Raw genomic sequence first — 12764 nt, forward strand, 5'->3', positions numbered from 1 at the left:
TTATGCCTGGACAGTAGCCACTTCTGTTCTGAGTTCCCCCCAGTTAATGGAGCTAGCAAATTATCTTTTCCCCCAGTTGCAAATTTTTTCCTTTCCCAAGGCCTGGAGGACAGCTCCAGGTGCTCACCAGGGTCTATCTCAGGCCCAGGGATTCAGCTGCTGAAGCTGGCTTAGTGGTAGAGGGGGTGTGGTAAAATATACGCAAGTACTTAGCTTTTGCCAAGAGTGCCCTTCTCCTCAGGTTCCGGAGGTGTGAGTGGGCTGTGTGGCTGGCTGCTTCTCCATGAGGAAACTGCGGCCGAACGCTAGGACCAGCCCGCTGCCGCCGTAGCCGATCCCGGAATGGTGCCTGAGGACTCCCCTCGATTCAGGTCTGGTAACTCCTCTCTCCTTCTGAACAGTCTCTCCCTTCTCCGGACCCTCAGTTTGTTGTCTAAGCTTGCCTTTGATGCTCAGGGCTCCCAGATTGTCACAAATATACTTGTTTCACTTATTTTTTCTGGTCTTTGTTGTAAAGAGGGCTTGATGGAAGTGTCTGTCTATTCTGCCAATTGGCTCCGCCCCCAGGGTATGACTTTTAATACATTATCAAATAGAAGTGGTAAGAGGGGGCACCCTTATTTTGTTCCCAATTTCAAGGTGAAATCTCTCAGTCTTTCCCTGTTAACTATAATGTTGTCTGTTCACTTTTCTGAAATAAAGAATTGATGAATAAATTAAATTGTGGCAATGTCTTTTGGGGAATACAATGTTGGATTATTTGTCTTTTGAGAAAAAGGGTAAAAAGATGACTGCTCTAAAAATGCTGAATCTGATGCATCAAGTGCTGATTCAGCCACATTCATTTTTGAGCTGGTAAAAGTACCAAGATGGACAACACTTTGGGATACCCTTGTCCTCCACACAAAGATTTCACACTAGCCCTGCAGCCCTAAACTCAGCGTTAGGAGAGGGTATGCTGATTTCCTGGTCACCTGAACTCTCTGACCTGCCACAATCTTTCCTTCCTCTTTCTATTTGCACCTAGTTCTTACACCCAATCTCAATCTTCTTGTTGTTGTCATTAGGTGCCATTGAGTTGGTTTTGACCAATAGAGCCCTGATGTATAACAGAATGAAGCACTGCCTGGTCTTGTGCCACTCTCACAGTCACTGAATGTTTGATCCTATTTTTGCAGCCACTGTGTCAATCCATCTTGTTGAGGGTCTTCCTCTTTTTCTTCAGAGTTAGATTGCAGAATATATTTCAGTCCCTACTGGAACCGCCTAGATTCTCACCCTAAATCCTTGGCCAGAACTCAGACATCACCCTGAGATAACTGCCATTGTCATTTTGCTCTGCATCCTTAAAATCCTAATTTGTAATTGCCACGTACTATTCCATTTTATGGATCTACTCTTCCTGGAATGCTGTCACCTGTATTCCTTTTATGTAGTACTTTCTCCTTGCCATGGTCCTCTACTCCTCACCTGATGACATATTGCTTTCCATTTGCTCAGTTAACTCTTCGATTTTCTGTTTAATCATTCCTGCCTCTATTATGTCTTCCTTGTTCTTAAGCTTATCTTACATTCTGGGGTAGGGCAAGAAGGAGGGAGTATTTATCACTTTCATTTTGAGTTTCAAAGTGTTTGTCAGTATGCCTCATATATATATATATATAAGGTTTCTATGGCCAAGGCCATAGAAAATGAGTGTACAGATGAAAGATAATAAACATTATCTGGCACTTACTGTCATGTGTAATATTTTCCCTATATTCTTCTTTTTATCTTGAAAAAATTAGGGGTTTCAGGATTCATACTGAGTAAAATTAAAATTAAATTTAGCTGGACATCAAAATACCGTGGCATATTCACCCATGGTGGGCTGGTTTCAGCTGAGCTTCCAGAGTAAGACAGACCAGGAAGAAGGGCCTGACAGTCTACCTCTGACAAAATTAGCCACTGAAAAGTTTATGAATAGCAGTGGAATACTGTTTGATATAGTGCCAGAAGATGAGCCCCTCAGGTTGGAAGGCACTCAAAAGATGACTGGGGATGAGTTGCCTCCTCAAATTAGCGTTGATCTTAATGATGTTGATGAGTCATTTCGTGATGTGTATGACTCAAAATGAGAAGAAACAACTGCAAACATACATTAATAATAGAAACATGGAAAGTATGAATACAGAAAAATTGTAAATTCTTAAAAAGGAAATGGATCTCATAATGATTGATATCCTAGGCATTAGTGGGCTGAAATAAACAGGTACTGGCCATTTTAGTTCAGACGATCATAAGGTCTCCTAAGCAGGAATGACAAATTGAAGAGGAATGTCTCTGCCTTCATTGTCAAAAAGAACATTTCAATGTCTTTCCTGAAGTACAAAACTGTCAATGATAGGGTAATAGCCATGCATTCACATTCCAATTTATGCACCAATGGCTAAGGCTAAAGATAAAGAAACTCAAGATTTCTACCAAGTTCTGCAGTTTGAAATTGATAAAATATGAAAACGAGATGCATTGATAATTCCTGGTGGCTGGAATGAGAAAGTTGGAAACACAGAAGAAGGTTTGGTAGTTGGCCAATACGAACTTGGTGACAGAAATGATGTCGAAGATCCCATGATAGAATTTTCAAGATCGAGAACTTCTTCCTTGCAAATATATTTTTTCAACAAAATAAATGGCAACTATACACATGGATCTACCCAGATGAAATACGCAGGAATCAAATCAACTTCATCTCTTGAAAGAGATGATAGAAAAGCACAAGATCATCAATGAGAATAAGGCCAGGGGTGTATTGTGGAACGGACCATCAATTGCTCATATGCAAGTTCAAGTTGAAACTGAAGAAAGTTACAAGTCCACGAGACCCAAAGTATGACCTTGAGTATATCTCATCTGAATATAGAGACCATCTAAAGAATAAATTTGATGCGTTGAACACTAATGTTCGAAGACCAGACAAGTTGTGGAATGACATCAAGGGCATCATACATAAAGAAAGCAAGAGGTCATTAAAAAGACAGGAAAGAAAGAAAACACCAAAATGAATGTCAGAAACTTGCTCTTGAACTTAGACTAGACAAAGTGAAAAGGAAAAATAATGAAGTAAAAGAGCTGAATGGAAGATTTCAAAGGGCATCATCTCAAGAACACGAACTAAAGTATTATAATGAAAAATGCCAAAACTTGCATTTGGAAAATCAAAACAAAAGAACAAGCTTGGCATTTATCAAGCTGAAAGAACTGAAGAGAAAATTCAAGTCTCAAGTTGTAATACTGAAGGATTCTACAGGGAAAATATTAAAGGACACAAGAAGCATCAAAAGAAGATGGAAGGGGTACACAGAGTCACTGCATCAAAAACAATTGGTTGACATTTAACCATTGCAGGAGTAGCATATGATCGAGAACCAATGGTAAGAAAGGAAGAAGTCCAAGTTGCACTGAAGTCATTGGTGAAAAACAAGGCTCCAGGAATTGATGGAATACAAATTTAAATGTTTCAACAAACAGAGGCAGAGCTGGAGGTGTTTAGTCGTCTATGCCAAAAAATTTGAAAGAGAGCTACCTGGTCCACAGATTGGATGAGATGCCTACTTGTGCGCATTCCAAAGAAAGGGATCCAACAAAATGGGGAATTTATTGAACAATATCATTAATAACACAGACAAATAAAATTTTGCTGAAGATGATTCAAAAGCAGTTGTAGCAGTACATGAACAGGGAAATGCCAGAAATTCAAGCCAGATTCAGAGGAGGATATGAAAGGAGGGATATCATTGCTAATGTCAGATGGATCCTGGCTGAAAGCAGAGAATATCAGAAAGATATTTACCTGTGTTTTATAGACTATGCAAAGGCATTCAGTTGTGTGGCTGAGAAGAAATTATGGGTAACATTGCGAAGGATGAGAATTCCAGAACAATTTATTTTGCTCAAGAGGAACGTGTACTGAGGCCAAGAGGCAATCATTGGAACAGAACAAGGGGATACTACATGATTTCAAGTCTAGAAAGGTGTGCATCAGGGTTGTGACATTTCACCATACTTATTCAATCTGTATGCTGGGAAAATAATCCAAGAAGCTGGACTATTTGAAGAAGAATGTGGCATCAGGATTGGAGGAAGACTCATTAACAAATTGTGATATGCCCTGGTTGCCGAAAAGAAAGAGGATTTGAAGCACTTACTGATGAAGATTAAAGTCTACAGCCTTCGGTATATATTGCACCTCAACATAAAACAAAAATCCTCACAACTTGATCAATAAGCAACATCACAATAAGTGGAGACAAGTTTGAAGTTGTCAAAGATTCCATTTTTCTTGGATTCACAACCAATGCCCATGGAAGCAGGAGTGAAGAAATGAAACAGCTCTTCACATTGGGTAAATCTGTTGCAAAGGCCTCTTTAACGTGGTAAAAAAAAAAAAAAAAAAAAAAATGTCGCTTTGAGGACTAAGGTGCACCTGCCCTAAGGCATGTTTTTTTCAATCACCTCATATGAATGGGCAATGAAGAAGGAAGACCTAAGAAGAATTAATGCCTTTGAATTATGGTGTTGGCAAATAGTATTCAGTACACCACGGACTGTCAGAAGAGCCACCAGATCTGTCTTGGAAGAAATAAAACTAGAATGCTCCTTAGAAGCAAGGATGGCACGGCTTTCTCTCACATGTTATCAGGAGGTACCAGTCCCTGGAGCAGGACATTATGCTTGGTAAAATAGAGGGTCAGTGAAAAAAGAAGGAGCTTCTCAGCAAGACAGATTGACACTGTGGCTGGACCAATGGGGTGGAGTATAGTAACAATTGTGAGGATGGCTCACGTCAGGCCATGTTTCCTTCTATTGTACACAGGGTCACTAAGAGTCAGTAGGAACTACTTGATGGCAGCTTACAACACTGAGTGTACATTCAATGATTTTTAGTAAATATGTAGGGTTCTGGCAACCATCCCTACAATCTATATTTAGAAATTTTCCATCACCCCCAAATATTTCCTTATATCTGTTTTCAGTTAATTCCTGCTCCCACTTCCAACTTAAGGGAAGCACTGATCTGCTTCTTGTCTCTAGAAATTTGATACTCTTGCATATTTCGTACAAATAGAATCACATATTATGTAGTCTTTTGCTTCTGACTTCTGTCTGTTATTACCCAGAAATTTGCAACTGCAATCAGCATTTTGCATGACAACTAGTGAAAATAATTTGCAGTTTTGTTATACTCAAGGTCTTTTCACCGATGATTTGCTCATGACTAATAATGATGACATTGTACACTTTCACAATAGGGTTAAGGTGGGACATAGGCAGTGTTCACCAGGTCTTTGACTGATATGCGCTCTTCTGAAACTCTGGGTGTCCCAGTTTTATTCTTGGAGGAGGAAGAATGAGAACCTTGACTCAGGTGAGCTTAAAGAAGAATGATTCTGAACTGTAATGGTCTAGCTTATAAAATATTTGCCAAAAATAAATCAGTTTTGTGTGAAAACAAGGACCTATTAATGTTTAAACTATCACAGAAGATTGATGGATCTTTGGTTGTAAAAAATAGAATACTATTCAGTAATAAAAAGAAATGAACTATGCATATATACAACAAGTTAGATGGAACTTAAAGGCATTATGGTGAATGAGAAGAGCCAGACTCTTAAGTTTAAATATCATGATTCCATGTATTTATATCCTGGGAATGACTGAGTTATAGAGATAGAGAACAGATTAGTGACTACCCAGGGACAGAGATGGTGGTGCAAGGGGAGAGGTGAGACTCTTGTTGCTGATAGTTGCTGTCGAGTCAATTCCAATTCATGACAACCCCGTAGAAAGGCATTATTTGGGAGCTCTTTTGTGGTTTTGGAACAACTTTGTGTTTGATAATGGTAGCTGTCACAACAAATCTATACATGGGATCAAATTATATGAAGCTAAAAAAAAAAAAAAAATTTTTCTTTTATGCACACACACGGAAACCCTGGTGGCTTAGTGGTTAAGTGCTACGGCTGCTAACAAAGAGGTTGGCAGTTCAAATCTGCCAGGTGCTCCTTGGAAACTTTATGGGGCAGCTCTACTCTGTCCTATGGGGTCACTGTGAGTCGGAATCGACTCGATGGGAGTGGGTGGGTGGTGAATGCAAACGGACACGCAAATCAGGACTTGTAGAACTTTTAAAAGTTAAAAAATATCTGTAGTCTAGTTGACATTATTATACCAATTCCAGTTCCTGCATAGCTATTGTACTGCAGTTGTATAAGATGGTGCCATTGAAGGAAGCTGGGTGAAGAGTGAAATGACTCCATGTTTGTGCAACTTCCTGTGAGTCTCTCATCATTTCAAAAATTTAAAAGTTAAGAAAAATAGGTGCCAAAATGTGAAAACAACCTAAGTGTCCATGAATGGATAAATAGATAAACAAAATGTGGTACAAACATACAGTGGAATGTTACTCAGCCAAAAAGAGAAATGAAGCTCTGTTCCATGTTACACATGGATAAAACTTGAAAACTTTAGGTATGCTCAGTGAAATAAGTAAATCACCGTAGGACAACTATTGTATGACCTCACTTACATGAAATAATAAAAACAGGCAAATGTATAGAGTCAATGTTTATAGTGGTTGCTACAAGTTTCTACAAGGGCTGGGAGGGAGGGAGAAAGGAGGAACCATTTTCACGAATTGGTGACTCTTTGTTTACGGTGATGGGAAATTGACAACAATTACGGCGATGGCCTATTAAGTCAGAATGACACAAAATAATTAAATTTTCATGAAATTAAGGAGCTTTATTCTAGTAACAATTTTTAAAAGAATGACAAACTCTGTAATCAGTGTAATCAATGAAAAAGTATTCTGCTTTATGTTTATAAAAATGCATAAACACTGATTATTTAAAAAGCCTCAAAATATTAAAAAAAAGGGACATTATAAACTTTACAGAAATATACATCAATCCTCTCTAAAACTACCTAGGTTACCTAGGTGAAACTTTCAATAACATTAATTCTATTTACATCCTTTTCTAGGATAGCTGAGACTCCTTTCTCCTATACCCTGAGGATTATATATGCCCTTGTGGGAAGTTAACATTTACAATTTCAATTTAGGGTGTAAACACAAACACCATAATTTCTTCCCTGCAGAACTTATCATGAGTGTGAGGTCCTATGGGAGAGCTATGCTTGGATTTCTAACCAGGCCAAAAGAATTAAAAGCACTAGGTGAATGCCATGTGCTCTATGACATGCTGGCTCTCGTGTCAAGTCTGTGGTATCCCCGCACACACCCTCTGATCAAATTTGTAACTACAACTTTGATTCATATCGCAGAATGACTCTTGGAACACTCAGCTTGTGAATCTGTGTTGTGATCCTCTTGCCAGTAAAGGGGGAAGAAGATTCTGTAACTGCATCTGGTCAACTTTTGTACCTCCAAAGCCAATTCTTCCAGAAAAGTGGAACACATGTAGAGCCAGCACTAAGGTCTTCACTTGAGGAAGTGTGAGTTAATCAAATTTTTATTGTTCTCACTCACTGTCTATGTTGCCAAGAAAGGAGGAAATATACTGCATAGCAAGACACTCATAGGTGTGCAGCTAGAGACTCTACTGCCTGCACCATTCTCATTTACTCTGTGTTGGTTTCATCCTCGCTCCTACAGTAAGACAGCAGTAGCAGTTCCAAGTGGCACATCCAGTACAAAGCAACATCAGAGGAAGAAGAGCTGTGTCTCTTTCCTAAATTTATTTGCCAAGGTATGTTATACCCATAGAATTATTTACATAAGTGTATAGCTTGATGAATTTTTACAAACTTGACCACTTGTGTAACCAGCATCCAGATTAATTGTGTTTCTCTTGTATGTCCTCATACAGAAAGAAGCCTGGGAAAACACATTCCCCTTTCTTTCTTACTGTCTGTCCAGCTGGAATGAAACAAAGAAGGAGAATGTGTAGAAACACAGAGGTGTATGATTGATTATAAATGTTAGGCTACTAAAGCTCTCTTTAATAAGTGGCACAGTTATTACTTCAAGGGTTCTTTAAGAAAGACATCTGAATATCCTATAGACAATGAGTGACTCTCTTCTAGGAAGGAGAAAGTCAGTACAATCTTTTCTCTAGTAGAAGTTCTCTCTTCATTGATGATCATCAGAGAGGAACAGAGGTGTTGAGTAAAGTAGTAGAAACATGAAAAGGAACTAAGAAGTAAAGGGCCAGGTGAATGAGAGGGACAGATAGGAGAGGCTTTCCCACTCGCCATGCTCATCATCAGGTAGAATTGTACCTCAGCTACTCCATCTTTCTATCTTCTAGTAAAGACAGGAGGAATTGTTCATCACAAGTTAGCTCATGAAGACAAAAGATAAGGTGATTGAATTATTGAGTGATGTGTGTGGCAGTACATTCAGACTCCACAAAGCAAAGGAAGACTTAATTCTGCCAGTCCAAGTCCCTTTGTAATGAGTATGTGTAAAGAGAAAACTGTGTTCTGTACTAATAAAATTTTCCGTTTTCCTCCCTCACAGATTTCCAAAAATGAGAATACTGGCAAGAAATGACTCCTTAGTGACTGAATTTATTTTTGCTGGATTAACAGATCATGCAGAGCTCCAGCAGCCTCTCTTTTACTTGTTTCTAATGATTTACATTGTCACCATGGTGGGCAATCTCGGCTTGATCATTCTTATTGGGATAAATTCTCACCTTCACACCCCCATGTACTATTTCCTTTTCAATCTATCTTTCATTGATCTCTGTTACTCTTCTGTCTTCACCCCCAAAATGCTGATGAACTTTGTATCAAAGAAGGATGTCATCTCCTATGTTGGGTGCATGACCCAACTGTTTTTCTTTCTCTTTTTTGTCATCTCTGAAAACTATATGTTGACCTCGATGGCCTTTGATCGCTATGTGGCCATTTGCAATCCATTGCTATATAGAGTTACCATGTCCCATCAGGTGTGTTCTGTGCTGACACTTGCTGCATATGTCATGGGATTTGCTGGAGCCACTGCCCACACAGGTTGCATGCTTAGACTAACCTTCTGCAATGCTAATATCATCAACCATTACTTGTGTGACATCCTACCTCTCCTCCAACTCTCTTGTACCAGCACTTATGTCAATGAGGTAGTAGTTCTCATTGCGGTGGGCATCAATATTACAGTACCCAGTTTTACCATCCTAGTTTCTTATATTTTCATCCTTATTAGCATTCTTCTTATCAAGTCTACTCAAGGAAGATCAAAAGTCTTCAGCACCTGTAGCTCCCACATCATTGTTATTTCTCTTTTCTTTGGGTCGGCAGCATTTATGTATCTTAAGTATTCTTCTCCTGAATCTACAGACCAGGGGAAAGTTTCATCTATTTTCTACACTAATGTGGGCCCCATGCTTAACCCTCTGATCTACAGCTTGAGAAACAAAGATGTCAAAGTAGCCCTGAGGAAAGCCTTGATTAAAATCCAGAGGAGAAACATATTCTAACTAGAAGCAGTGGTAATGTAAAGAAATTCAAGCATCTCAATTTTTTATTGGTATTTTCATGAGGGACTGTTTACAACTATGTTGATTCTACAGATTGTGTCATGTATGATTTAATAGACTTGTTTTTATCACTTCTCTTACAGCTAATCATTTCTCATTCTTTGCTTTATCTACTGCAACTCTCCCATTACTAAATAATTAATAATGTGTTATAAAAGGAACATACATACTGACTGTTTTCATTATTGTTTCCTATTCCTTCTATCTCCTGGTCTATTCATAATCTGAACAGATATGGTGAGTTCCAGAAGTCACCGAAGGTAAATAACACTACAGCTTGCTCACCTAAACACAGAAGTGCCAAAGACAATAAAAGCATTCTCATTTTTACGAATATTGCTATGGGTATAAAACCCAAAACCAAACTCATTGCTCTTGAGTCAACTCCAACTCATAAAGCTCCTATAGGACAGAGTGGAACTGCCCTATAGGGTTTTGAAGCAGTGGCTGGTGGATTCAAACTGCTGAGCTTTTCCTTAGCAGCTGATGCTTATCCACTGCACCACCAGGGCAGTGGGGTTAATGAAATGCTTTCATTACATACTGTGTATGTAGTTTAAAATAGAAACTAATCTTCCTGTTTTTCCTTTTGTTCACTTAGGTCCCTTCCTATGATTATTCTGACTTATCTTGTTGTCTTTTGAGAGACAAAATCTGTACCACATACTCTCAGCTTCTGAGATCTTCTATCATCCCAGTGGATTTAATATTGAGGATAATGCATATAACCCCACCTTTTATTGTGAAAGACATCATTGAGGATGATGATAGAAACAATATGTATGCATCTCGGTACTCCAGTAAGGGTGCAGGGTGGTTTTTGTGATAAAAATTGAATTTATTGCTATCTAAAATGACAGCAAATATTTTTAAAAAGCACATGTAGTTTTTATTGTGAATTTTTCTTATCACTTAAAGGAAAACACTGTGCATCAGGTTAGATGAAATATTTTAGCTGTTTTTTTAGTTATCCCGTGAGGTTCCTCTTGAACCAAAAATAATGTATATTAATGATAATAGTCTATGTTCTTAGGAACATTTTGTGAGCTTACTTAAACATTGTATCACCAGTGAGGCAACAAACATCTTTAGCATAAAAACTCTTTCTTGTAAATCTTTTATATCTCCTTTTGTATATTTAGAATATCAGATACATTTAAAGGTCAAGAAACACTGATTGAGTAGACTTGTTTCTATAATGATAATAATATAAATTTATTGTTATAGATAATAATAAAATAAATAAAAACAACAATAATAAATAAATCACAAATAACCTAGAGGTTTCCTTTTTCTTTTGTACTCTCTAATACGGTGCCAAAATAACACCATTAAATTTTTTTAGTTTCAGTTTATTTTCTTTAAATTTTTTATTTTTCAAAATAATTGAAAAATAGAGAATTTCTCTGAAGACTTCACCCAGTTTCTTACATAAACACAGTGCCATTATCAAAATCAGAATATTGATATAGCAGTAATTAATATACAAACCTTATTAAATGTAATCATTATTCCATTAATAGCCTTTAAACTTTTTTTTTCATTTTTTCATTATGGTAAGTATGTGTATAAAGGAGTCCTGGTGGTGTAGTGGTTAAGAGCTCAGCTGCTAACCAAAATGTTGGCAGTTTGAGCCACTCCTTGGAAACCATATGGGGCAGTTTTACTCTGTCTTATGGGGTAGCTATGAGTTGGAATTGACTCAATAGCAATGGGTTTATTTTTTGGTTTTATATATATAAAACAAAAAATTTGGCATTTCAAGACTTTTCACAGCGACATTTTTACAATGAATTCTATGACATCAATTAGATTCATCATGTTGTTTAAACACAGGTTGTATTTAGATGTTATATATTTTTAGTCTTCTCCCATTTGATGTAGTTTGTCAATCTTTTTTCATCTTCCATGACATTTACTCTTTTTAAGAATTCTTACCAATTACGTTTGTAGAATATCTCTTAGATTGGATTGGACTGACATTTCCTTATGACTTATTTCAAATTATGCATTTTGGAAAGAATATCATAAGATTTGATGTTGTGCTTTTCTTAGCTTACAAAATGTATTATTATTGATAATGTTAACTTAAAAAAATATTTTTATTGTTGTAAAAATTTAGGTAACACACTAGCCAATTCAACATTTTTTACTTGTACAATTCAGTGAAACCAATTACAACAATCACGTTGTATTACCAATATCCATTGCCATATTTTCCATCTCCATGAATAGAAACTCAGTGCTAGCTACGAACATGTTAACGTGTTCATCGTGAATAGCTGCTGTAGCATACATGTTGTCATTGCTAGAACAGACTAATAAAGATCAAGATATACATTATGCATTCAATTATTTGAAAAATGCATTCTTTTTCTATTTCAATCAGAATGAGTTTACATTCAAGTGGAATGGGTAATATTAGATATTACAGTTTTTTCTTGGCCTATGTTAACCCTTCTTCCTCTGTCATGAGATATTCGTAAGAAATCTAAACTATCTGGGCATCCTACAAAACATAATATTGATTTTTTGCACTGATGTCATATTAAGTAGCACAAGCAAGAGATGGCTAGTATGTTGGAGGCAATTGTAAGACTCATGCACCCCAGGAAATGGAAAGTAATACCTACAAAGATTCAGGAGCCTGCCACTTCACTTAAACTTGTATGTGTCCTGTGCTCAGAGGCATGCCAGGATATCCTTTCCAAAGTAAAAGAGAAATTGTTGCATCCTCTGTCACAAAGAAGTGTTAGAGAGGCAACATAGTCCACTCTTAGGAATAGTATTGACCCATGCACTGGGTAACATGGAAGTCAGTTCATATGAGTGTGGCTCAGAGCAAAAAAAGGCTCTATAGCCGGTTGCTGTACAGCCCTGCACTTGGGCCATAAAATCCGATTTGTGCTGTTGAAGTTGTTAGTGGTGGGAAAAGATGGCATGTGGAGGTTATTGCAAGCCCTAGGGAGAGAATTACTATGCAGTCCTCAGGGACATTATTTGAGCACTAACCTGAAATAACTTCTTGTATGCTTTTGGGCCCTGGTAGATTTAGAATTTTTAAACCATGAGACCTTGGGAAACATCTAATTCAATTGGCATAACATAGTTTATAAAGAAAATGTTCCAGATTCTACTTTGTTGAGTAGTGCCTGTAAGCAGCCACCTGGGATACTCCACTGGTCTCACCCCTTTGGGAGCAGGGAAGAATAAAGAAAA

The 12764-nt window shown here is 37.6% G+C and overlaps 1 protein-coding gene across 1 annotated transcript; it reads left to right on the plus strand.

The window, feature by feature from the left end:
- Positions 1-7953: 7953 nt before the first annotated feature.
- On the plus strand, positions 7954-9808 carry LOC100658915 (olfactory receptor 8B3). Its single transcript, XM_010601425.3, has one exon. It carries the CDS (start codon positions 8535-8537, stop codon positions 9483-9485), a length of 951 nt encoding a protein of 316 aa, XP_010599727.2. The 5' UTR covers positions 7954-8534; the 3' UTR covers positions 9486-9808.
- The last annotated feature ends 2956 nt before the right edge of the window (positions 9809-12764 follow it).

The sequence above is a fragment of the Loxodonta africana genome, chromosome 15 (genome assembly GCF_030014295.1).
Source record: "Loxodonta africana isolate mLoxAfr1 chromosome 15, mLoxAfr1.hap2, whole genome shotgun sequence".
In the NCBI taxonomy this organism is placed as follows: domain Eukaryota; kingdom Metazoa; phylum Chordata; class Mammalia; order Proboscidea; family Elephantidae; genus Loxodonta; species Loxodonta africana.

Excerpts from the sequence above, each read along its gene's own strand:
- LOC100658915 (XM_010601425.3), top strand. The coding sequence starts at position 8,535 with ATGAGAATACTGGCAAGAAATGACTCCTTAGTGACTGAATTTATTTTT.